The 22,658-nt window shown below is 35.5% G+C and overlaps 1 protein-coding gene across 8 annotated transcripts in view; it reads right to left on the bottom strand.

The window, feature by feature from the left end:
* SENP1 (SUMO specific peptidase 1) overlaps positions 1-22,658 on the bottom strand; it is a 52,498-nt gene that overhangs the window by 25,672 nt on the left and 4,168 nt on the right. For 7 of the 8 annotated variants that reach the window (XM_032876925.1, XM_032876928.1, XM_032876927.1 and 4 more), the window contains 9 exons: positions 22,577-22,623; positions 21,048-21,178; positions 19,222-19,306; positions 18,308-18,349; positions 13,804-13,963; positions 9,168-9,339; positions 2,504-2,607; positions 2,136-2,422; positions 588-642 (listed from right to left, as the gene is read on the bottom strand). In XM_032876925.1, the coding sequence (XP_032732816.1) occupies positions 588-642; positions 2,136-2,422; positions 2,504-2,607; positions 9,168-9,339; positions 13,804-13,963; positions 18,308-18,349; positions 19,222-19,306; positions 21,048-21,178; positions 22,577-22,580 (1,040 nt within the window). In that variant the 5' untranslated portion in view covers positions 22,581-22,623. The remainder of the gene's footprint in view (positions 1-587; positions 643-2,135; positions 2,423-2,503; positions 2,608-9,167; positions 9,340-13,803; positions 13,964-18,307; positions 18,350-19,221; positions 19,307-21,047; positions 21,179-22,576; positions 22,624-22,658) is intronic. The other variant, XM_032876923.1, reaches the window with a different exon arrangement.

Genomic DNA, 22,658 nt, shown 5'->3' with positions numbered 1-22,658 from the left:
CATGACCTGAGCCGAAGGCAGAGGCTTAACCCACTGAGCCATCCAGGCGCCCCTTTCTTTATACTTCTTATAACCAGAATGTAAGTTCCTTGAGTGCAGGGCTTTCATTTTGTTCACTACTGTTAGACCTAAAGTCTGTATTAGGACTTGGCACATAGTAAATGATCAATAAATATTTGTTAAAGGAAAGAACATGTGACAGGAAGTGAGGTGTGCAGAGGAAATGCTTTGTATACCATATCACGGAGTTTGGGCTTGACTCTAGTCTGAGAGCCAGCCACTCCTATTGGAATTTAATGAATAATCAGATATGCATTTTAAATAGACCACTTGGGTTGCAGAATGGAAGATGGAAAAGAACAGGCAAAGAATGGATTTGAGACCATGATGGAAGATGGAATGAAGCTCAACAATGAGGCCGGAGGAAGATGACCAATCAGAAAGTCACTGAAATAATTCAAATAACACAGGCAAGAGGTCTGAATTGAGGCAGTTTGACCTTATATTCTGTAACTCTTAGTGAAGAAATTGTGAGTAAGGGGAAGAAAAAGAAAATATGTCAAGAACGTCCTTTTTCTAAAGCTTACCTGGGAGCTGGAGTCTGGGAATCTTTCACTTTGAGTAAGATCACAGAGTCTGATCCTAAAAAGAAACACAAGAGCATAGCATTATTAATAAAATCCTACGTAGTTATATACTCTAGATGCCTGTAGTTTAAGTTCCCATACTTTGTTATATTCTGTTTTCATAAAAATAATGCAGCACAAGGACAAAGATAGGATGGAAGAGACAGAGAGAGAGGCAGGCCCATTTTCACTGAGCCAGAAAGAGGGCTTAAAGAGCTTGCCTCACAAAGAAAGCAGTCGTTCTAAAATACAAGCACATAGGCCCTTCATCTCCTACTCCCAGGCTCTGCTTGATTCCTACGCTGCTTCTTTCTGTTCCTGGGGAACAAGAACAAGCCAATATTTCTCAAAAGTTTTTAGTTCATGAACTACCACGAGACTGAATAAGGTGAAAGAAGGGAAGGAGGAACAGAAGGTAGAAAGACAGAAACAGCTATAGAAGTAGCAGAGTCTAAAACGTACAAATTCTATCATTTCATCATTTATTTTTGTGTTGATAAAGGCAGGAATTGTGTCCTTCTAGAGGATCATGTCCTAATCGAAATGATTAGAACCTCATTTAGAATATTTATTAAATGGTACAAGAAAAGTAAGGAAACACTTCAATGTACTATAGTATATTTGTTTCAGTTAAGTTGCATCTAACCCTTTGTCATACAACTTATGTGTCTTAGGTTAAAGGCTTTTTTAATGGTAGTTACCAGTAAATCATCTCACAAAATTTTATAAAGGTTTTCATGAATACATGTAGGTATATAATGAAGCCACCAACAATTTTAATCCCCAAGTGAAATTTTAAGAAAGTGAAGAATATCTTAAAATAAATAAATAAATAAATAAATCTGAGGAAGGAGGTAAGAGCCTTAGAGAATGATCTATCAAAAGATCATAATGTCTAACCATTTAACCTAAAACTTGTTTTAAGTTATATACCTAAATACATACTATCATAAACATACACAATACATACCTACAGAAGAGGAAAACTAAGCAAACGAAATTATCACAGAAAACCTTCATTAACTGGAGTGCAGAGTCTAGATATTTCAGTTAACTGAAACTTAGGTAGAAAACTCATTTTGTTTCTGAAATTTGCTGATGACCATTCTAAAATGCATAAACTTACTACACAACTTTTTAAAACATTACCTGGTTAAGAACTTTTACTTCAATACTTAATTCAGTACTTAATGGTCACTGTAAAGTACTAGAGACAGAGAAAGTACTGAAGTAATTGGGCTGACTGTGCTGACCCTAGACTCTGCTCAGGAAGTTAATCTTTTAAGTAAAATATATGAAATCATCTGCATCTCCATGTAAGAAAAAAGTAAGTCACTTGCAGGTTTAGCTTATTTGTGGTAAGACTAACTGAATTAAATGTATTTGAAGTTTCTTACATGTTAGTTACGTTACATTCAGATTACAACCTTGCCTATGATTCACACGGATCCCATCAACAGTTAACTGGCTATTTGGATTGAAAATATAGTTATACGAGACCAATTTCACCTTCTGATTGTGTATTTGAAGCTGGTAAGTGATCTGGCTGATGTAGAAGAGAGTGGTGATGTTGGGGTTGATGGAGAGGATCGGAATCTTTGGATCCGAATGCCACAACATCTGGGGCATAAGACGATAAGGAATACACACTGTGGGACAGTTGTTCCTGGGCAGTTAAAATGCTGGCAGATCCAGATGATGAAGTATCAGAGCCAATGATCTGAGCTGCACAAGAGTTTCCATTTTTAAACAGTGAGTCTTTCAAAGTATTCTTACTGGAACTAAGACATCGAGACCTAGTAAGAGAAGAATATAGTTTCAATATCAAATGACAAAATGAGAATTAAATTCATTTGAAATATGTTTCTGTGACTCACAGGTGTAAAGGAAAGTGTGTGGTAGGTTTTGCTACAGAAAACTGTTTCCCTGTGACCATCTGTAGCAGCTGTCTGTAAATCTCTCTTTCTTCTTCTTGGACTGTCTATATTAAAAAAAAAAAAAAAAAGAAAAGAAAAAAAAAAGAAAGAAAGAAATCTTAGACACAACCAGTGAAGAAGATTTTTTTTCAAAACAGCATCTAGATTCCCAGAAGTTCTGCCAAAGTTCAGATAGAATCCCTCAAGATAATTAAGAATTATCCTTAGAGATATTCTAGAAAATTATAAGAAGAGTTAAATGAAATAAATACCAGCTAGTATATTTCGGAAAATTATGGGACACATATGTAAATAACAATGCAGACAGGCTCTAGGATATGAAACCAGAAGGCTAGTAGGCAATCACTTTTGAGTCAACTGATAGAGTGCCAGAAACAAAATATTTGAGGATCTCTCAATTAGGATTCTAATAAACCCTACAATTCCTGACATCTACTAGAAAAACTATAAGGAAGTAACCAGAAGAGTCAAAATCAGAGTGGGATACCTTGCTGTTTTCTACTTTATCTAATTTTTAAGAGTATAAGTATTTTTTTCCAGAGATGGTTTCCATCTCCAATATTTACTCTTCTTCCTAAGCCTCAATACTGAATTCATTTATTGACTTTGAATACCTACTAAGCACCACTCACTAGAGATACTGCACTGAATAAAATAAAATAAAATTCCCGTCCTTGTGGAATTTACATTATAGTTAAAAGGAACAGTAAACAAGATTAGTCAGATAGTATGAAAAATTAAAGGGAATAGAAAATGATGGAGAGGAAAGAGCAAGAACAGGTAAGACCCCTTTAAAAAGGTGGTATTTCAACAGAAACCTGTATCAAGGTAAGAGGTATGTCATAGAAATTTATAAAAGACTATTCCAGGTTGAAGGATAGCAAACGCAAAGGTCCTGAGACAGGTATGTGCTTAATGTGTTCAAGGAAAAGTGAGGTAATGGGGCGCCTGGGAGGTTCAGTCGTTAACCGTCTGCCTTGACCTCAGGTTGTGATCCCAGGCTCCTGGGATCTGGTCCTGCATCGGGCTTCCTGCTCAGAGGGAAGCCTGCTTTTCCCTCTCCCACTCCCCCTGCTTGTGTTCTGTCTCTCACTGTCTCTGTCAAATAAATAAAATTAAAAAAAAAAAAAAAAAAGGAAAAGTGACATCAGTGTGAATCGGCAGAGCAGTAAGAGAGGTTAATTGGCAGAGAACCAGATTACACATGGACTTGTAACCATAGGAAAACGTTTATTCTATACTGATCCCCAGAAGCAGTGGGCTGCATTCACTAAATAGTATGCCCTGGTACTTTTTAAAAAAATCTTATATACAGTTTAACACAACCACCAATCTTCATGAAATAATTTTAATATTTTGTGCCAGGGCTAGCTACATCCTGCACTATGACATTTCAATGTGCATAAGCATTTTATTCAGTTATAAATGTTAAAAGCAGAATGAAATTAAGCAACTATCTATGCAAAGGCAAACAAACATTAAGTTTTTTCTTCTTGGTCACTGTTTGCTACATAGTAACTGTCAATCACATTGTCACTATAATGTTACTGATCTAACAAGATTCACCTTGAACTGTGAAGCATGACAACTCCTTATGAAAAAGAGCTATCCTTAAATTTGAATAGATGAGTAATAAGGTAGAATTAGTTAAGCATTTGGAGGAAAAACAGGCCCAAGAGAAAAAAAAATTGCAATTTTCTATATGAAGAAAATAAACTCCTTTATTTTATCCCTTATACAATTAATACTGTATTTAAGATGACAGCAGTCCTTTTTCCTAGTGTTTGTGAAGAGATGGTCTACAGTATTGGACAGGCACTTCAGTAAGAGCACAAAGGTGATAATGGTTAGCAGGTATACATTATTATCAATCACCAAATCTGTACGTTTTGGCTGTTGTAATGGGGAGGCCATTGAGTATCTGGGAGATAAATTTAAAAGCTGTAATTAAGGGGCGTCTGGGTGGCTCAGATGGTTAAGCCTCTGCCTTCGGCTCAGGTCATGATCTCCAGGTCTTGGGATCGAGCCCCATGTCGGGCTCTCTGCTCAATGGGGAGTCTGCTTCTCCCTCTCCCTCTGCCTCTCCCCCTTCGTGCATGCGTGCGCTCTCTCTCTGTCTCTGTATCTGTCTCAAATGAATAATAATAAAGAAAAATCTAAAAATATTTTTTAAAGCTGTAATTAAAATAAATGCCTTTTTATTAAAACCTAAATTTGCTGTTATAAAGGTTCTTTAAGTAGACAGTCTGAAGAATGAAGCATCATTACAGATTATTAGATTGTAAGAGACTGTCAACCAACTCCATAGTGAAAAAGCTGTGTTACCTGGCACTTTAATGACTGAAATTTTTGAACAACCACCAAAGTTGATCCTACATTCCCACTACACCAAATAACCTAATTCATAATCCACAATACAATGAGGTTAACAGTATGTTGTTTTCAGGAGTGAGAAAATGGAGGGAGTGAAGGAAAATCAGAAGAGTAATACCACCTGGGTCATGAAAATTAACTCTTAATTAACCAATCATTGTAGTTCATTTCCATTGTCCTACCAAACTAAATTTTACAAAGGTTTGACTACATTATCACATCATAGGAAGGAAAATAAAGCACAGAAATTGGGGTAAGAGGTTACTTTGACTACCAAGGGAATGTAAAGAAATACCCCCAAAACATGAAGACTTCACAAACACACTGAGAACAGTGACATAGAAAGGATCTTTGCCTGTGGTACCCTACAGACTTCAATTGTAAAAAGTTAAAAAACACTTCTCTCCTCCCTCATATCACATAGCAAAATAGTTTCTTAGGATAAATTTTTAGGGGCACCTGGGTGGCTCAGTGGGTTACTCTGCCTTCAGCTCAGGTCATGATCCCAGGGTCCTGGGATCGAGCCCTGCATCGGGCTCTCTGCTCAGTGGGGAGCCTGCTTCCCCTTCCCTCTCTGCCTGCCTCTCCGCCTACTTGTGATCTCTGTCTGTTGAATAAATAAATAAAAAGTCTTTAAAAAGAAAGAAAGAAAGAAAGAAAGAAAGAAAGAAAGAAAGAATAAATGTTTATACTTCTAAATAAAACACGAAGAACCAACGTGCTATTGACTCAGCTAAAGTAAATTATGACAAATCTAGATTAATTCAAGGTAATGAACTGATTTTTTAAAATCAATTAAACATACATAAGTCACCCACAGATTATTTTCTCCATCTTTTCAAAGAAAAACCTCTGTCTAAACCGGAACAGCCTCATAGTCATTAGACACCATAAAATAAACAGGAAGAGATGTTCTGTATTCCAAATAATTATCTGAGGTCTCTTGAAGCCTCATATTTTCAGTTTCAACTATGGTCTAAAAAAGAAATTATAGAAAAAAGGTTAAGAATTTTTTACTGTTCTACATGACAATTTAAAGGTCACAAGAACTTATCTGCTATTTCAGGCAAAGAAAAGATAGTCCCGCAACTCTCTCAAGAACATATATAACATTTGGCTTTACCAAAATAACATGCAAAAAGGTAAGTCTCTTCAAACTTGAAACACAATTCTTTTTTGGAGCATCTGGTACTATAAAGTAAAAGAAAACATCTTTCTCTATACATTACTTATTAAGCTATTTCTACTGAATAAGCAAATTAGGAAATTAAGAGGAAAGGAAGTAATAATTGGATAATATGTTAAAGTAAAAGAAATTGGCTAATGTTATGTTTTAAACATAATAAAGGACAAAGGAAAGTTTAAAACAATATAAAGGTAAATAAGGTGCTGAATTCTATTTTTTAAAAAATGTGGCAGATTCTTGCACTTAGATGCTTGTTAAGAGTCTCCATAAAACTGTCTGTAAAATTATAAAAATCTAACAGAGAACAGTAAAACCTTTCAATATAAATTACTCAGATAACTTCATAAATCTCCTAACTTCGATTCTAAGTAATCGCTTTATACAATAAACATAAATTTCAATATCAAAAGTGCATAGTTCAACAACTTTCTGTTTTTAAGCCCCAAATTCTTGGTTATAACAAAACTGTAAAGTTTGTTTTGTTTTGTTTTTAAAGACTAAAACCACCAGTGTCATTTATTAAGAAGTCCAACATCTTAAAATGTTGCTCAATATGCTGCGGAGAAGCATGCCTGGAAACAACATATATATGAAAAGAAACTTTGAGTTTTTACTGTTTTACATTTTAAAAATCCCTAGTATTTTCTCTTTCCCAAACAGAAATCCATATCCTCTAAACAGTGTTAGTTATATTGGAGATATTCTATACCGCACTGTCCAATACGGTAGCCACTAGCAATATGTCTGATATGGTAGCCACTAGCAATATGTGTACCTGAAATGTGGCTAGTGCGACTGAAAAACTAAATCTTTATCTTATTTTAACTGAACTAATATAAGTAGTGCATAGGACTAGTGGTTACCCTATTTGATAGTACAGTTCTTTAATGATGTCCTTAAATCAGCCAATAGCCAAGTGGTGGTCCAGTCACCACTTACATATTTCCAAATTCTTCTTTATATATTCTCTTTAAACTCCTGTTGTAAGACTGAACAGTGCAGTGGTAACAACATCATGTTATTTTTATAGATTTAGATTCCTGAAAGTGATAAATCCAGCAGTAAAATCAATACTTAACTTTCCTTCTTCAACATAAGCAACTGCTTCTCCCTTGGAAGATCTCAATATTTCCATGGAAAGTAACTTTTCTTCCACTTCGTGAGCTCCCCACCAGTAAATTCTTTATTCCCGGGGGGGGAAAAAGTATTATGTTTTAATCTAGATTATCCATACTATCTGAGACTAAATATCTAAATAATCTGTTGATACTCTGATTTAATAAAGTTTGGTCCTATATTTTGTCTTACTAGGCTTATATGGGTGATGTGGTAGTTCTATACTAAAAGCAAGTCGCTTTTCATAGCAGAATATAGACCTACAAACAGCTGGTTGACTCCAAATTTTCTGCATCTCTTGTTGCGTGGGATAGATTCAGTCCCTGCCATTTTCTTAGCACTGTAGAAGGAAGGGGAACTCCAGTTTCACGTCCTTTAGTGGGCCAGCCTGCGGCTGGGAGGGCTGAATATAACCCAGCTGGCCCAAGTCCTCAGGTGGAGGTAGAAGTGAAAAGAGAAGGGGCTGAGTGGTTCAAAGGACTGCTTGGCTAGTGGGTGAATGACAGATAATCTTAAGGATGCCGTGATCTCAGTGGCAGCCATGGGAGGTAGGGGAGGCTTGGGGGTACAATATCCAGCCACCACACTGCTGCCGTCTTCTTCCCCACAAGTGTCTCTGTAGCCTGCAGGCTGCCTAGGCTCCAGCAGAAGCACAACCCCAGTAATCTAAAACTATTTATGTAATAACTAACACATACATGGTACTAAATTTAGTAGTACAAAAGTGAAAAATAAATCTCACTTTTGTAACTGTTGCTCAGCTCTCACCAAAGGCAACTGCTGCCAGTCTCTTCTCTCCCCTTTCTCTACTAAATGTGACTTACTAGTTCTGTCACCCTCTGCTTCATTTTTCAGATTCAATACAAACATAACACCAAACAGAATGTATAGGATTTTCACTAACCATATCACAAATAATCATGTTTTGCCACTTAAAAGATCTTCATTACGAAATTAATTATTTAGCATGAAATGCTGTATTCTTGACTCTCCAATCTGTAAGCTCCCGAAAGGCTGGAAGCACACCGCTGTGTTGTATAACAGGAAGCATACCAGACTAGACTCCCAAAGACCTGGGCTGTAGGATGGCCAGGTCTTTTACTAGCTGTGTGACCTCTGACCTTTACCCTCCTAATGTGTTTAAAATGTGGGTATTACCTCATCTCTACCTATTTCACAAAATTAAAATGATTCAACATAATAATACATGTGAAAAGCATACTGGAAACTCTATAGGCTACGTAACTATAAGGTATTGTTATTTATTTGTATCCTCATAGCAAGCAGTCCAAAGCTGACTAGATGCGTAAATATTTAACAGATATGAGCACATTCTCTGCCACATAAATTACATGCCATATTATATTTACAGAATTGATCTTTTTTTTCCTTTAGGTTTTTTTCCTTTAGGCTTATGCATATAACAACCAAAATGTCAACAAAATATCTTTCTTTGAGGGAATATCTATGATCTCAAAGATCTTCTTACCCATAATGAAGGGACATTAATTATTTAGCTGGCTTCTTGATTTTCCTTTTATAGTGAGGGAAAAATTATCCTAATAAGAAATAAGGGCCAGTATTTTATCAAATCCAGCAAGGTTAACAGTTTTGTCACAAGAAACACAAGTTGAGGAAGGGTCCAAAAGAAAAGAGATAGTTTGATGTATGAGAAGTAATTTAGAAAATACTGAAAATTAAGTCTGCTCTTTAACAAGAATTGAAAGCAGTAAGAGAAATGATGAAGTCCCGCTAAAATCTCTAATTTCTTTAGCACAGATGACAGCACTCAAAAAATTAAGAAAGAAAAAGCACAGAAAGGATTAAGTAAATGGAATGGTTAATAAACATCTAAATCAGAGGGAATGAATGGCTAGGTACAGGGAAAGATTCTAACCTTTAGCAGCCTTTGTTGCAGGTTTTCCTTACCTCTTCTGCTGTACTAACATGTCGCCTCTGCGTTTTCTTGGGGCTCAAAAGGTTTCGACGACATGAACCACTCCAAGATGGACTTGGAACAGGCTTAATAGGAAAAGATTTTTCATATGCAGACACATGGCAGTGATGGTTTGACTTTCCCGTAAAAGTGTTTGATAATCCACTAAAAAAAAAAAAAAAAAACACACACACACACACACACACAAAAACCAGAGTTTGTAAGAAAAGAACAACAAGAAAATCAAACCTAGTGATTTTTACTTCCAAGAAATAACAAAAACAACCAAAGTGTCAACAAAACCAACACCAATAGAATGAGGGATGTACCATTTGAGGGAAATATATAAGAAATGATCCATGGGTTGCTCCATCAGATTCTGCCATACTGTAATTATCAAACACCTAAAATTGTATTTCTTGGCTTTACAGTTCCTTTGGTCAGGAACCAAAGACCTATGCAGTATGACAACAAGCATATCACGTTAGACTTCTTTAGAAAATCTGGGTCTGAAGGATCTAACTTACACTTTCTATTTACTTGCTGCAGCCTCCTCCCCCAGGCCCTTTGGAGGGACTTATTTTAAGATTAAATACGCAAAGATGGATAAAGCTGAAGCCTTTCAATGAAGCTTTTAAACTGAATTTTAAAATTTCCTTAAAAAACCAACAGATGGCTCCCTTCCTTCATTAAAAACAACCAGAAGGCTTTCTCCTAGGCTACATCACTCTCTCAATTCTTCTGGCCCATTTACCTCCTCTGAAGGAGAATTTTGTTTTTGCTTCTTTAAACTGTTTGTGCCCCCCAAAGAATGGGGAAAAAACTGGCAGGAAAAATACTTTTGTGAACTTAAAACCCAGTCTTATCTCTAAGACTAGATTAATAAATTTAAAGTTCTTTCTATGTGGTCTTTTTCATTTGTTATTGTCCTGCAAGGATGAGCTACTTGCTCTCAGCATACTGATTTTTCTCTTTTTCTTTTCTTTCTGGTTGAGGATGCAAAACAGAGATACACAGCCGACTAAGCCGAATTCAGTGGAAGCAACTCTTTAAGTCAGTACTTTTGGTCTGGATCCAAATGAAATCAGACTAGGTGTAAAGAAAATTAAAAAGTACATACATGCTCTCTCAAAGGGGGAAAAAAAAGAGACAAATCAAGAAACAGACTCTTAATTATACAGAACAAACTAATGGCTACCAGAGAGGAGGTGGAGATAGGAGAGACAGGTGAAACAGGTGATGGGGATTAAGGAGTGTACCGTTTTAATGAGCATGGGGGTAGATGTGTGGAAGTGTTGAATCACTATATTGTACACCTGAAACTAATATAACACTGTATGTTAACTGGAATTAAAATAAAAACTTAAAATCACTTACATGCTCTGTATGTCTACAAATTACAATGGTTTCTCTGTATGTTAGAGTGGGGAAGGAAACAAGGAGTCAGAATTCCAGGAACAGGCTTACTGCCTTAGGATGGGTGGATGCTGCTACAAAAAGAAGGCAAGGGCACTATAATTTGTCTGGTGAAGATATAATGAATTTCCCACGATGCCTTTTGCATTGCTGCTTTCTAGAGTGCGTGTGTGTTTAATGCAAAAGTCTTTCTTCTAAACAAAAACCAGTGGGAGGGCATCTTGCAATGCCAGAAAGCAAGTATGCTACCTACAATTAAAGAGATTGGGCCAGACACAGCAGTGAGCCTGAAGGAGCTCCTGGTGGCCAAAGTTGTGAGAATGTGAACATTAAAAGAGTAATGATTCTATTGGACAGGAACACACTGAATCTGGAATGACACTAAAGAAGAACAGAAAACCTCATCTGAAGCACATGAAATGGCAAGAAAAAAAGACCAAAAAAGACACCTACTTTGAAAAACTGGTTATGAAAAAGAAAGATCTAATCCTATCGCTTGCCTTCCCAGTAGATGGGAAGGGTATCCCATCAGGGTAACCAAACAACTCTACCTAATATGGAAAAAAACCCTCCCCTTCAAAGCAGAATGAAAATAAATACAGAAGAAATGGTAACACTGGAAAAGTACTATTTCAGTAACTCTAATAAAACTATTATCAGGTCAAAGAAGGTTAAAAGGCACCAACTTCAAAATATAAAATAAGTAAGTCCTGGAAATGTAATGTATAAAATGATGACTACAATTAATAATACTGGGGTGCCTAGGTGGCTCAGTGAGTTAAGTCTCTGCCTTCAGCTCAGGTCATGATCTCAGTCAGGGTCCTGGGATCAAGCCCCGCTTTGGGTTCTCTGCTCAGCAGGGAACCTGCTCCCCCCACCCCCGCCTGCCTCTCTGCCTACTTATGATCTCTCTCTGTCAAATAAATAAATAAAATCTTTAAAAAAATAGTAACAATACTGTATTGCTTATTTATAAGTTGTTAAGAGAGTAGGTCTTAAAAGTTCTCATTAGAAGAAAAAACTATTTTATAACTACATATGACAACAGATGTTAACTAGACTTACTGAGGTCATTTTGCAATATATACAAATATTGAATCATTATGTTATATACCTAAAGCTAATATAATATATGTCAATCTCACCTCAATTTTAAAAAATTATCAGGTAAGGATTATCAATTGATATGAGTAACTATAAGGCTGATGTGAAATTGGTCATGGATAAAATTGCCCAAGTAACATCATTTAGATTACATTCTAGTCATCACAAGGGGGAAAAAAAAAACTAACTGTACAAGAGGACCACATTGTCATCTCCCTAATCCAGAGGTCAATCCAGTATCACTGATGAGGAGAAACAGATTTGTAGATTTTCTAAGGTGATATAACACAGCACCAGCTTTTATTCAAGACAAAGATCTAGTTTACAAAAAAAAAAAAAAAAATACAGAGGAGAGATGACAAAATAATACTATGAGGAAGAAACCTATCAAATCCAAAAGGTGAAACATGCAGAAAAAGTCATGTCATAAGAAAAAGGGGCTGTTCTAGATTTAAGAGACTTAAGAGCAACCACCACATTGAAAAAAATGCATGTAAATGCAGAGAAAAATATCTGAAAAGATACATACTAGGATATTACAGTGGTGATCTCTCACTGGTGGAAGCATGATGTTTTTACATTTTATTTTTACCTATCTGTATTTTCTGATTTTTTACAAAGCACATGTATTTGTTTCTATAATACTGTTATTTAAAAAAATAACAGTATGGCCTTACCTAGTTTAAAAAAAAAAAGCAACTTGCCAAATGATACATATATGAAATCTTTAATGAAAACAAAATAGCACTATACAATTCATAGTATACATGGCCTACTATATAGGAGGAAAAAAAGAAAAAAGAAAAAAAAAAAACCCATAGGGAAAGGTTTGGAAGGAAACACACCAAGGGGAGGGAAATAAGATTATGAGGAATGGTCAAGCATCTTTAGTTTTAATGGCAACGTTTTAACTTTTACAATATGAATGCATTAATGAATTCTTATGTAATTTAAAAATATATTAAGAAGTGGGGAAGACCAGCCCTGGGAGTACTGACACGTTTCCAAAGTCCATGTGCTAATAATCACAAAATAAAAGTCATCTCATTGGTTTCTATCAACACCAGAAAGCTTAGCCTTGCCTAAGCAGGAAATTAAATGACCCCACATTCCTAAAATCCACCATCACGGTAAAATTTAAGAAGTCATAAATAATATTTTAAAAAAGAAATATTTTACTAATAAAGTTCCTGAGGGAGAAGTTTCTAAGCCAAATTTCATCTGTCTTTAATGATCAGTATAAGCTTGGTGAGGGAATAGGCAGCCCTTAAGAAATTGGGCTAAAAAGGAAGAAGCTCTTTGTAACTCTGTTTTCTAAGAAAAGAAGTTTAGGTCTAGTTGACTAAGGCCATGAGGTACAGAACTTCTTTGGTTTAAGCCAGGTCTCTGCTCATGGGAGAGCCTATAAAATGTACTGATTTCTTTGCTACTGAAGTTGTAAAAATTGAACTATTTCCACGATTCAAATTCCAAGATTCAAAATAGCCATACTGATCCCAAAATACTCATATGCACCAAGATTTCCCTCAAAACTCTCCTCTAATGAGAAACTTTGGCTGTCACCAAAATTCAGCACCAAGTAAATTAAAAGTTGAAGGTTTAAAATGGATTTGTCCATATTTTCACAGTTTAAAATTCAGAAACAGTGTTAGTCCTTTAAAATGCCAACATTGGGGCCCTTAGGTGGCTCAGCTGGTTAAGCGTCTGCCTTCAGGTCAGGTCATGATCCCAGGATCCTGGGATCGAGCCCCATGTTGGGCTCCCTGCTCAGTGGAGAGCCTGCTTGTCTCTCTGCCTGCTGCTCTGCCTACTTGTGTTTTCTACCTCTCTGTCAAATAAATAAATAAAATCTTAAAAAAACAAACAAATAATAAAATGCCAATGTTGAGTTGCTCCTCACAATCCTGGGGCAGCAGTTCTTTCTGCCCACAGGTTCTGTCCCTGTGCTTTAATAAAACCACCGTATTGCATAAAATAAAATAAAATAAAATAAAATAAAATAAAATAAAATAAAATAAAATAAAATATACCAATGTAAACAACGATGTTATGGCCATTTTCTCTCATATTAGAGGAAAGGCTTGTTAACTAGGAGGCCAGAATACCTACCTTGAGGTCTTTCGGGTTTCGAGGTAAAGACTTCGGCTGTTTCTTGATTTTTGTAAAGTTGAACCTGATGCTGGAGTGGAATTTCTCCACTGGCCATTTGCACTCTGGCCAAAGGTTCTTAAGTCTCCTGAGCCAAGAAAACTGTCTGAGGAAGGGTTGTCTAAAAGAATAAAAGTTTGAATAATTAGACAAATATCTACAGTAGTAGTTTTCCATATGACTGCAACCATGTCCAACATTGTATTCCAAAGTAATGTGGTAAAGCACCATGTCTCTCATGGAAGAAAGATCCCAGTCTCAACTGCCAGTAAAGTCTGCAGTAAGGGAACTTCTACAAACTATAATTGATTCAGCCATACTAACCTGAAAATTGATGAAGGAGCTGAATCCTGCCACAGCCATGTGCCTTATCTGCATCAATGTGACTCCGTGGTGTCCACCAAAAGTCAACATTTTACCCCAACTATATCTTGCAAGCACTCCCAGGCCTGGGCCTGAAAGAAGGTAGGCCAGACCAGTAAGAAAGCAGGTGGAGGGCCAAGGAGAATTGTAATTCAAATGAACAACAGTTATCGCTTAAAAAGCAGCTCCTGTCACTTTCTTGCTTTTAATTACCATGTTCAGGACTCAGGGGGGCTCTCTCTAAGAACAGAGATAACCTCACTGCTGCTTATTCTGGCTGGCTTATGGCAGGAATGACCCATCATATGCATCTGGTATGGTAACCTTCAGGTCACTTAATGTCATAATCATCAAAAATATCAATACTCCCTCCGATGCTTATTACTGCAATCAGGCTAAGTGAGGATTATTTATTATTTGAATCTTCTGACTTGTACCAACTGGGGTAAGAAAAAGTCTCTTGAAATTTCAGCGAGGAATAGAATAATTTCTTTTTTTCTTTCTTTTTAAGTAGGCTCCACACCCAGCAAGGAGCCCATTGAGGGCTCAAACTCACGAGCCTGAGATCAAGACCTGAACTGAGATCAAGAGTTGGATGCTCAACCAACTGAGCCACCCAGGTGCCCCAGGAATAGAATACTTTCTAAATCCACCTCTCCCTATCAGCAGAATCAGACAATTTAAAACAGCACCTTCAAAATAACTTCGGATGTCAGGTTATGGAACTCTGAGGAGCACCAGTAAAAAAATGAGAATGATAATTCTCTACTTCCTGAATTTTTGCCTAATGCTAACATTTTCAAACCATATGACTACAGAACTCTTCGCAATATTACTTAAAATATTTAATGTAGCTTTTGATTTGGTATCCAAAAAAATGGTAGCTGACAAAAAGAAGCTTAGTACTTGGGTTTGTTTTGTTCGTTTTTTGTGGGTTTTTTGAATCAGGATTATCGGGATTTAGGATAAATAAGACAGGAAAAAAAGCAGCATTCAGGGGTGGTATTAGTACCAGTTGATTCACCACTGGATGAATCTAATCTAACAATTAAATATACTTTTAAAATGAATTATAACCTTGTATATTTGCAATCGGTATCTATGCTTAGCATCTATTACTATTACTTTAAGGAGAGAAACATAAGGATAATAAAAAAAAATGAGTATCATTAAAGGACCAGAACATTTTAATCTTTAAATGCAAAGTAATAATAGTAGAAATATGTCTCTTATACTTTCTTGCTAAAATAGGATTAGGGAATGATCTAACTAGAAATGTCTACTTGAAGAATGTCACCAAAAAGGCAAAATTACCCTATTAAGTGTGAAATTTGAGACCAAGGATAAGTCAGAGTAGCTACCTCAATGGCATTTCACAAAGGCTTCAGCTTTTAAATGTAAGGGAAAAGCACAGGATCAGGCAGTCTGTTTAACCAGAACAAGGTGGTTCCACCCCCACTCAATGAAAGCAATCAATGGTCTTCTATTGCTGATGTAATCAAGCAGAACTGGAGAGGAATCCAAATGGGGCTGCAGACACTATTTTTTAAGTGATGATTTAACCTCCTATTCTGTTAACATTAAGAAATCAGATTACAAACGCCACAAATAAGATTACTTATTACGTGCACATATGCACACACAAAACTATAAGGAAATACACCAAAAGTTTAATTTTGGCTGTGCTCCAAAAATAGAATGATGGGTATTTTTCTACCTTTCTCTACAAATCTTCTACAAGGACAGGCAATAGTTTTATGGACATAATGAAATAAGCTTTAAATTTAAAAAAAAAAGTATTTCAGGCAATTACTTATAATGAAAGTAAGCAGCATCAGTTCCTCCTGTTAACTTTCAGGTTTAGTTATTATAAATAGCAGGATGCTTTAAATCATCTACTAAATGCCTGTCTGGCAACCTAATTTAACATATTTTCCAAAGATAAGATGATGATAATGATTCCAAGCATAAGCAAAATCGTTTTTCATCTTAATCTACTTTTCTTTGTTTGGTGTTTAAAATGTTTCAATTTTCAATTGTTAATAAATAGAAAATAAAATCAAGGAGTCTTAAAGGCTAACCAGCAGTAAATTATTAAAGTAAAAGAGCTGTATTTTCTCTAAAAATGTTTTTTAAATTAGTCTAATTTCAAGTGGATTAAGAAGCAGATTTTTGAAAAACTTGATACAGAGAGGCAGCAGATGCAGTAAAACAGGAAATGGTAAGTAAGCTCCAGACCCTAGATTCTAAAGTTTGGGGCTTTCCCATGATTGTTTTCACCTTGGAGGAAAAGAGAATAGCAAGAAAGGAGACAAATACCAAGACAGAATGAGATGACTAAGGTAGGTGTTTTGGAGACCCCATCTTGCCCAATCAAGCAGTGAAGCTCAAGGTGACTGACCACAGAAATCAATGTGGGGATTACTAGAAAAGAAGACATACAAAGGAGACACAATTCTGCAGGATTTACAATCAATTAGAATGGATGTGGCAAAGGGATGAAGTTAAGAAAAATATACACTAAAAAGTAGATTTAAATTAAAGACTTTAAGAAAAAAGTATTTAAACCATTGGCCTTCAGAGATTTAAAATCTGATTGTCAGAGAGCAATCCTGGAGCTCTGTGACACACCCGTACATTTGTTTGGTCAGGGATGAGATGAACTTTGGTGGAGGCACAAATCTAAATCCTCTGCTTCAGGCTGTAACTTCAATATGGCTTTGTTATTCACTGTTGCTATTCGCTATTCATCATCAGGTATACAGTAACTGTTACGAAGTAATTTTTTTCCTTTTCCTAAAAAATGGCTTTCAAATGAGAGGCAAAACTTCAGTGTAAGATTTTGGTACAGGGATCAACTTACAGGATGAGGACAAACATAGGAAAAATGTAACTCTCAAGAGTCATGTAATTCAGTAGAAAGCCAAGAATCTGGTCAAATAAACCACAGTCAAGAACATGAAGTTCTGAGATGATCTTGGATATAACCTTTATGAATATCAAGGGTGTAATGAAAGAAATTTTTTTTGTAATGAAATTTAAAGAAAAAAGGCTATACATACAAATGTTCTTAAGTCATATTACTTACAATAGCTAAAAATAGTGAGCGTGAAGAGGACCTAAACTACAGAGAAAATAATGAAGCAAATAAAGGCATGGGACCATTATCCTAAATCACAGTCCTCTAGATCCCACTGCACTTCTGAATTTAAAATTTTTGGAATTTTAGAAAAATAACCTGGTATATACTATGTAACACTTCAAGGTATAATTTGAAGCTGCACCCTGTAATCAAACACACTGATACATCTGCAGTGAAATATATAAATACTCATATTTACAGAAACAAATAGAAGACAAAAATATAAATAGCTTCATGTCAGTTCATGTGGGTTTTGCCAAGGAATGAATTCAGGTCAGGTCAGTTTGGATGCCAAATGAATTATGAAAAGAATTTCTGGTTTTCAGAGCTTTTTAGATTTTCAAATTGCACATAAAGTGCATATCAATTCCATGGATTATTAGAAATCAACAGAAAAAGGTAGACATGAAGAATAACATGTAAATGGAAAACTAAAAATTAAAATATTGGACAAAAAAGATGATATGTATTGAATCATACAATATGTATCATGTATGTACACATGGAGAAGGCCACAGAATTGAGTGGTTATGGTCAGCAGATTCTGAGAAGAATTTTCTCTACATAATTGTTTATTATTCAGCAATTATTTTAAACTAAAAGCAAATATTCTATCCGATGGTAAATCAACATATGAAATTATAAACAAACAGCCTGAGTTCAAGTGGAAATATTAATGATCTCGTTTCATTATCCACTCAAATGTCCTTTCCCTAAGATTAATAATGAACTATCTAACCAGATGTCAGACTCTCTGCTCATCAGAAAGGCCTTTCCAATAGTTAATGATGGCAGAGTTATTTTCAGAGCCAGTTAACTGATTTTCCTATACAAACTATGCACATACTTTGCAGAGACCATTTCCCATACCAAGAGAGGAAATTCAGAGCCCAGGGTAAAGTACCGCCCACCTAAATGACATTTAAATATAATATAAATCTAAAAGATCATCATACTAACGTCTTTTTAGGGGAGGAGATCTCATCTTGCTGACAAAGAATCCTGAGGAAGCCAAATAACAATAATTATTATTTGCATTTCATATTTATCACCTCAGTTTATCCTTATAAAAATCCCATTAGGGCAGGTTCAACAGTATTACTAATATTTCCATATATGTGGGAAGGTGAGGAGACTGAAGCATGAGGAGTGATAAGACATAGGAAGGCACTATAATCTTCCTGGGTCGTACTGCCAGGAAGCTAACCAATAAAAACCTCTTAGTTCCCCCAAGACAGAGCCAGAAGATCACTGGAGGTCCTAACCTTAGGAAAGGGGCAGACGGAAAGTGGGGCAGGCCAGGGACTAGGAATAGCCTAGAGAATGCTGACTTCTGCCATGGATCACAAGCTGAACAGGCAAGCCCCTGAATATGCAAGCATGGCTGTGGCAGGTGCTAGATAGAAACATGTAATTAACATTTCCTGCCCTGATGGAGGGACAAGCTTGGGTAGAAATAATTTGTCAGGATTCACGGTTTCAAGCAGAATAGAAATGGCTAACTCTGTGCTTTATATCAATGTAAAACACATATCCTTTACATCATAGACACATATCTTAAAAACAAAACAAAACAAAACAAAAGCCAAACCAAAGCTGTACTGCTTTTCACAATGACATAATGAACAAGTAAAAAAAATGGACCCCCCCCTCCCCCCAAAAAAAACTTTTCCATTAAATATAAGTGGTTGAGACTAGGTCAGTAAAGTACTATAGTAACCTCCTCCCCCTGCAACACACACAGTGATGTTTTAGTGGAGAAAATACCATTTTGCTTTTGACAATGTTTTCACTCTAGAGATGTAAACACACACAATTTACTAGGAAGAAATCTGAATGGCACAAATGCTGTGACTCCAAGTAATATGTCATACCTGAATAATAATTTGGATTATAAGCCGTACTTCTTGTAGAACATGTATAAGATCGGTCCAAATTTCCTTCCCTGGAAGGTAAAATCTAAACAAAGCAAAAGATTTTTCTTAAATCACATTTTTCACAATAAAATAACATAAAAACTTATGCTTGGAAAATATCATTAAATAAGATTATGATGTATTTCAGAATTCTATATAATTATATTTTTATATATTATTAAAAAAACTACATACTAATAAGAAAGGAAAACGCATAGACAATCTAATGAAATGACTGAGGCTTCAAGGGGAAAAATAGGCAAAGTATCTGTTATACAACTTAATCCAAAGAATGCTCATTAAAAGATAAACATGCACATGGTATATCCTGTTCTGAAAGCCAGCTGTATCATTTATCAAAGAGGGTGACAAATGAACCTGGTTTTTAACCTTTTGATAACTTCATACAGAAGTTCTTAATCAGGGGTGGGGCTGCACCCCAAGTACCAATCTGGAAATGTGTGACTATATACTCAGTTACCAAAAATGATTATTGGAGGCAGATGTTACAGGTAATTTAGTGCCCAAGGGCCAACAATGCTAAACATCCTGCTTTGCTTGGGAGAGACTCACACAGTAAAGAACTGTCTCATCTATATTAGTCATGGCTTTCTTACTGAGAAAGACTGCTTTATTAATGCTCCTCAAACTTTAATGTGCAAATAAACTAGCTGGAGACTTTTTTTTCTTCTTTTAAAAAAATGTTTTCATTTCAGCATAGCTGACATACAATGTTACGGTTTCAGGTGTACAACATAGTGATCCAACTTTTCTATATGTTATGCAATCCTCACCACAAATGTAGCTACCGTCTGTCACACCAGATTCCCTATGCTGTGCCTTTTATTTCTGTGACTTATTTATTCCATAACTGGAAGCCTGTACCTCCCACTCACCTTTCCTACTTTTCTCCACCCTCTCCCCACAACCATCAGTTTTGTTCTCTGTATTTACAGATCAAATTCTGTTATTTATTTGTTTTGTTCTTTAGATTCCACGTATTGGTGAAATCATATGATATCTGTCTTTCATAGTCTTATTTCACTTAGCACAATACTCTCTAGGTCTATACATACTGTCACAAATGGCAAGATCTCATCCCTTCTATGGCTGCATGATATGTGTATACGTGTACCACATCTTCCTTACCCATTCATCTGTCAGTGGATGTTTGGGTTGCTTCCATGTTTTGGCTATTGTAAATAATGCTGCAATAAACTAGGGGTGCATATATCTTTTTGATTTAGTGTTTTCATTTTCTTTGGGTAAGTACCCAGTAGAAAAATTACTGGATCATGTGGTATTTCTATTCATCAGCTGGAAATTTTTAAAACCGTACATTCTAATTCAGTAGGTCTGGGGTGAAGCCTGGGATTCTGCATTTCTAACAAGCTCCCAAGGGATGCTGTTGATGCTGGGCCTTTGAGAAATTACATTTTATAACATAGGGAAATCTCAGAGCTTCTGTATATTGACATATTTCCCCCCACTTAATGCTCAACAATTTTAAGACTCTAGTTGAAAAGGACACTGACCTGTGCTTTGGTAATTCTAATATGCACAGAAATAATAAAGTTTTCTAAAAGATACTATTCTCAAAAAACTCATACATAGCCTAGTTCTTGTCTTAAATTTAATATATCAAAAAGAATTCAAAACACCAGAAATATTGATTCTAAAAAGTTTATACATGTTTGTCCTTTTGAGTGTGCCATTTAAATTACATCAGATGAAAACTTAAGCCAAAGTGATTCATCAACTAAAGGAAGAAAATTATTCCTAACCTGATGGTCAGAAAATGAAAGCTGGTCCTCTGGAAAACCTGTTTGGGCCAGGAGATGGGTTTTGAATATGGAGTTGTGGTTCACTAAAGTTACTTCTCCAGCATCCATCCTCATCCTATCAGCAATATCATCTGGGGGAAAGAATCCAAATTAATTCAAGTCACATAATTCTTCAATAACTACTTTTCTATGAATAAATCATTTCACCTAATAAAAATGACTCCCAAAGAACACCTCTATAATCAAATAAAACCCCTCTTTCAGAACAATTGGCCAGAAATCTCAAAAAGAGGCCCAAGTGCAGAAATTGGCTCATTTGGAATTAACGGAGATCATCTATCTACCAAATAGTTCAAAACTTGTGCAAGTATTAAAAAAAAAAACTTAACTCAAAGTTTTTTTTAAAAATGAAATTTTCCCTAAAAAAACTTTGACTGTTTTAATTGTAGAAAAAAATTTAACTATTAAAAAAAAGGGAAAAAAATTTCACCATTCAGAAACAAACACTGTTAACAGTTTATTTCCTTTATCTAACTCAAAAAGGTGCTTTAAAAATGAATCCACCTGAACTTTTTTCTGTAAAAAGTATCATTTATTCATATGGCTCTAAACAGATACCAGCTCCATTACTGTAATGCTATGGCAGAACCTTATTTTATAACCACTTTTGAGACCTTTGTTAATATAAAAGAGCTAGAATAGTAACAGGTAAGAGTGACAGAACTCAGGTGACTTACAATGACATTAACAATTAGAGAAAAGTGAAACAAATGACCGGGGGAGAGAGAAGGTAGACTACGCAAAAGCAAAAAACAGAAGAGAGAAGACTAATGTGATTTTAAAAGGAGCACATGGAATGTTATAAGATCTAACTGTATAAATTATTCAACCTATTCCATATTGGCTACTAGTTTTGACCCTGTATTGATCCCCTTTACAGACATAATGAACTATAAACAGTGGAATATATTGTAATCACAATTAATTTTCAATGCTACTAGCTAAATGAAATTTAAAATCTACCTTAATCAAGTTATTTATCATACAGAAATCGGTATGACATAGTGTGAAAGAATAAGGACTCTGGAACCAGGCTACCTGAGTTTAAATTCTGGCTCTACCACTTCTGGTTGTTTCTTAACCTCTGTGCCCCCATTTCCTTGTTAATATTAGGCACTGTGTAAGGCATTTGTAAAAAATTAAATGAATTAATATATTCTAAATACTCAGAACAGGGCCTGGTACATAGTAAATGTTTGTTAGTGTGTATCTGGCTTTTTCAATACAATGAACGAGAAAATCCTTCCAAAAGATGCTATAAACAATGTCTCAACCAAAAGAAAAATGCCTGGTGTTATATCCATTACATAACTAGGTTGAGACCTCCTTTAAGATTATTAAGCACAAAGATGCAAATACCAAAAATGTTAAAAAAACAAAAAAACAAACAAAAAAACCTGTCTTTCGATTTAGCTTAACTAATCAGGGTAGCTAAAAGGACTGAATTATTATTTCATAGTCAGACTTACCCATGTCAGATCTTTTCACATCACTGACTTTAGCAAGATACAAAGTCCTATAAAAGACAGAAAACAGAAATGTTACATACTG

This window comes from Lontra canadensis, unplaced genomic scaffold, assembly GCF_010015895.1.
Source record: "Lontra canadensis isolate GAN:19392208 unplaced genomic scaffold, GSC_riverotter_1.0 scaffold59, whole genome shotgun sequence".
NCBI classification, from domain to species: Eukaryota; Metazoa; Chordata; class Mammalia; order Carnivora; family Mustelidae; genus Lontra; species Lontra canadensis.
Note: the sequence above shows the minus strand (reverse complement) of the source record. Positions and strands in the feature narration are given on the sequence as shown.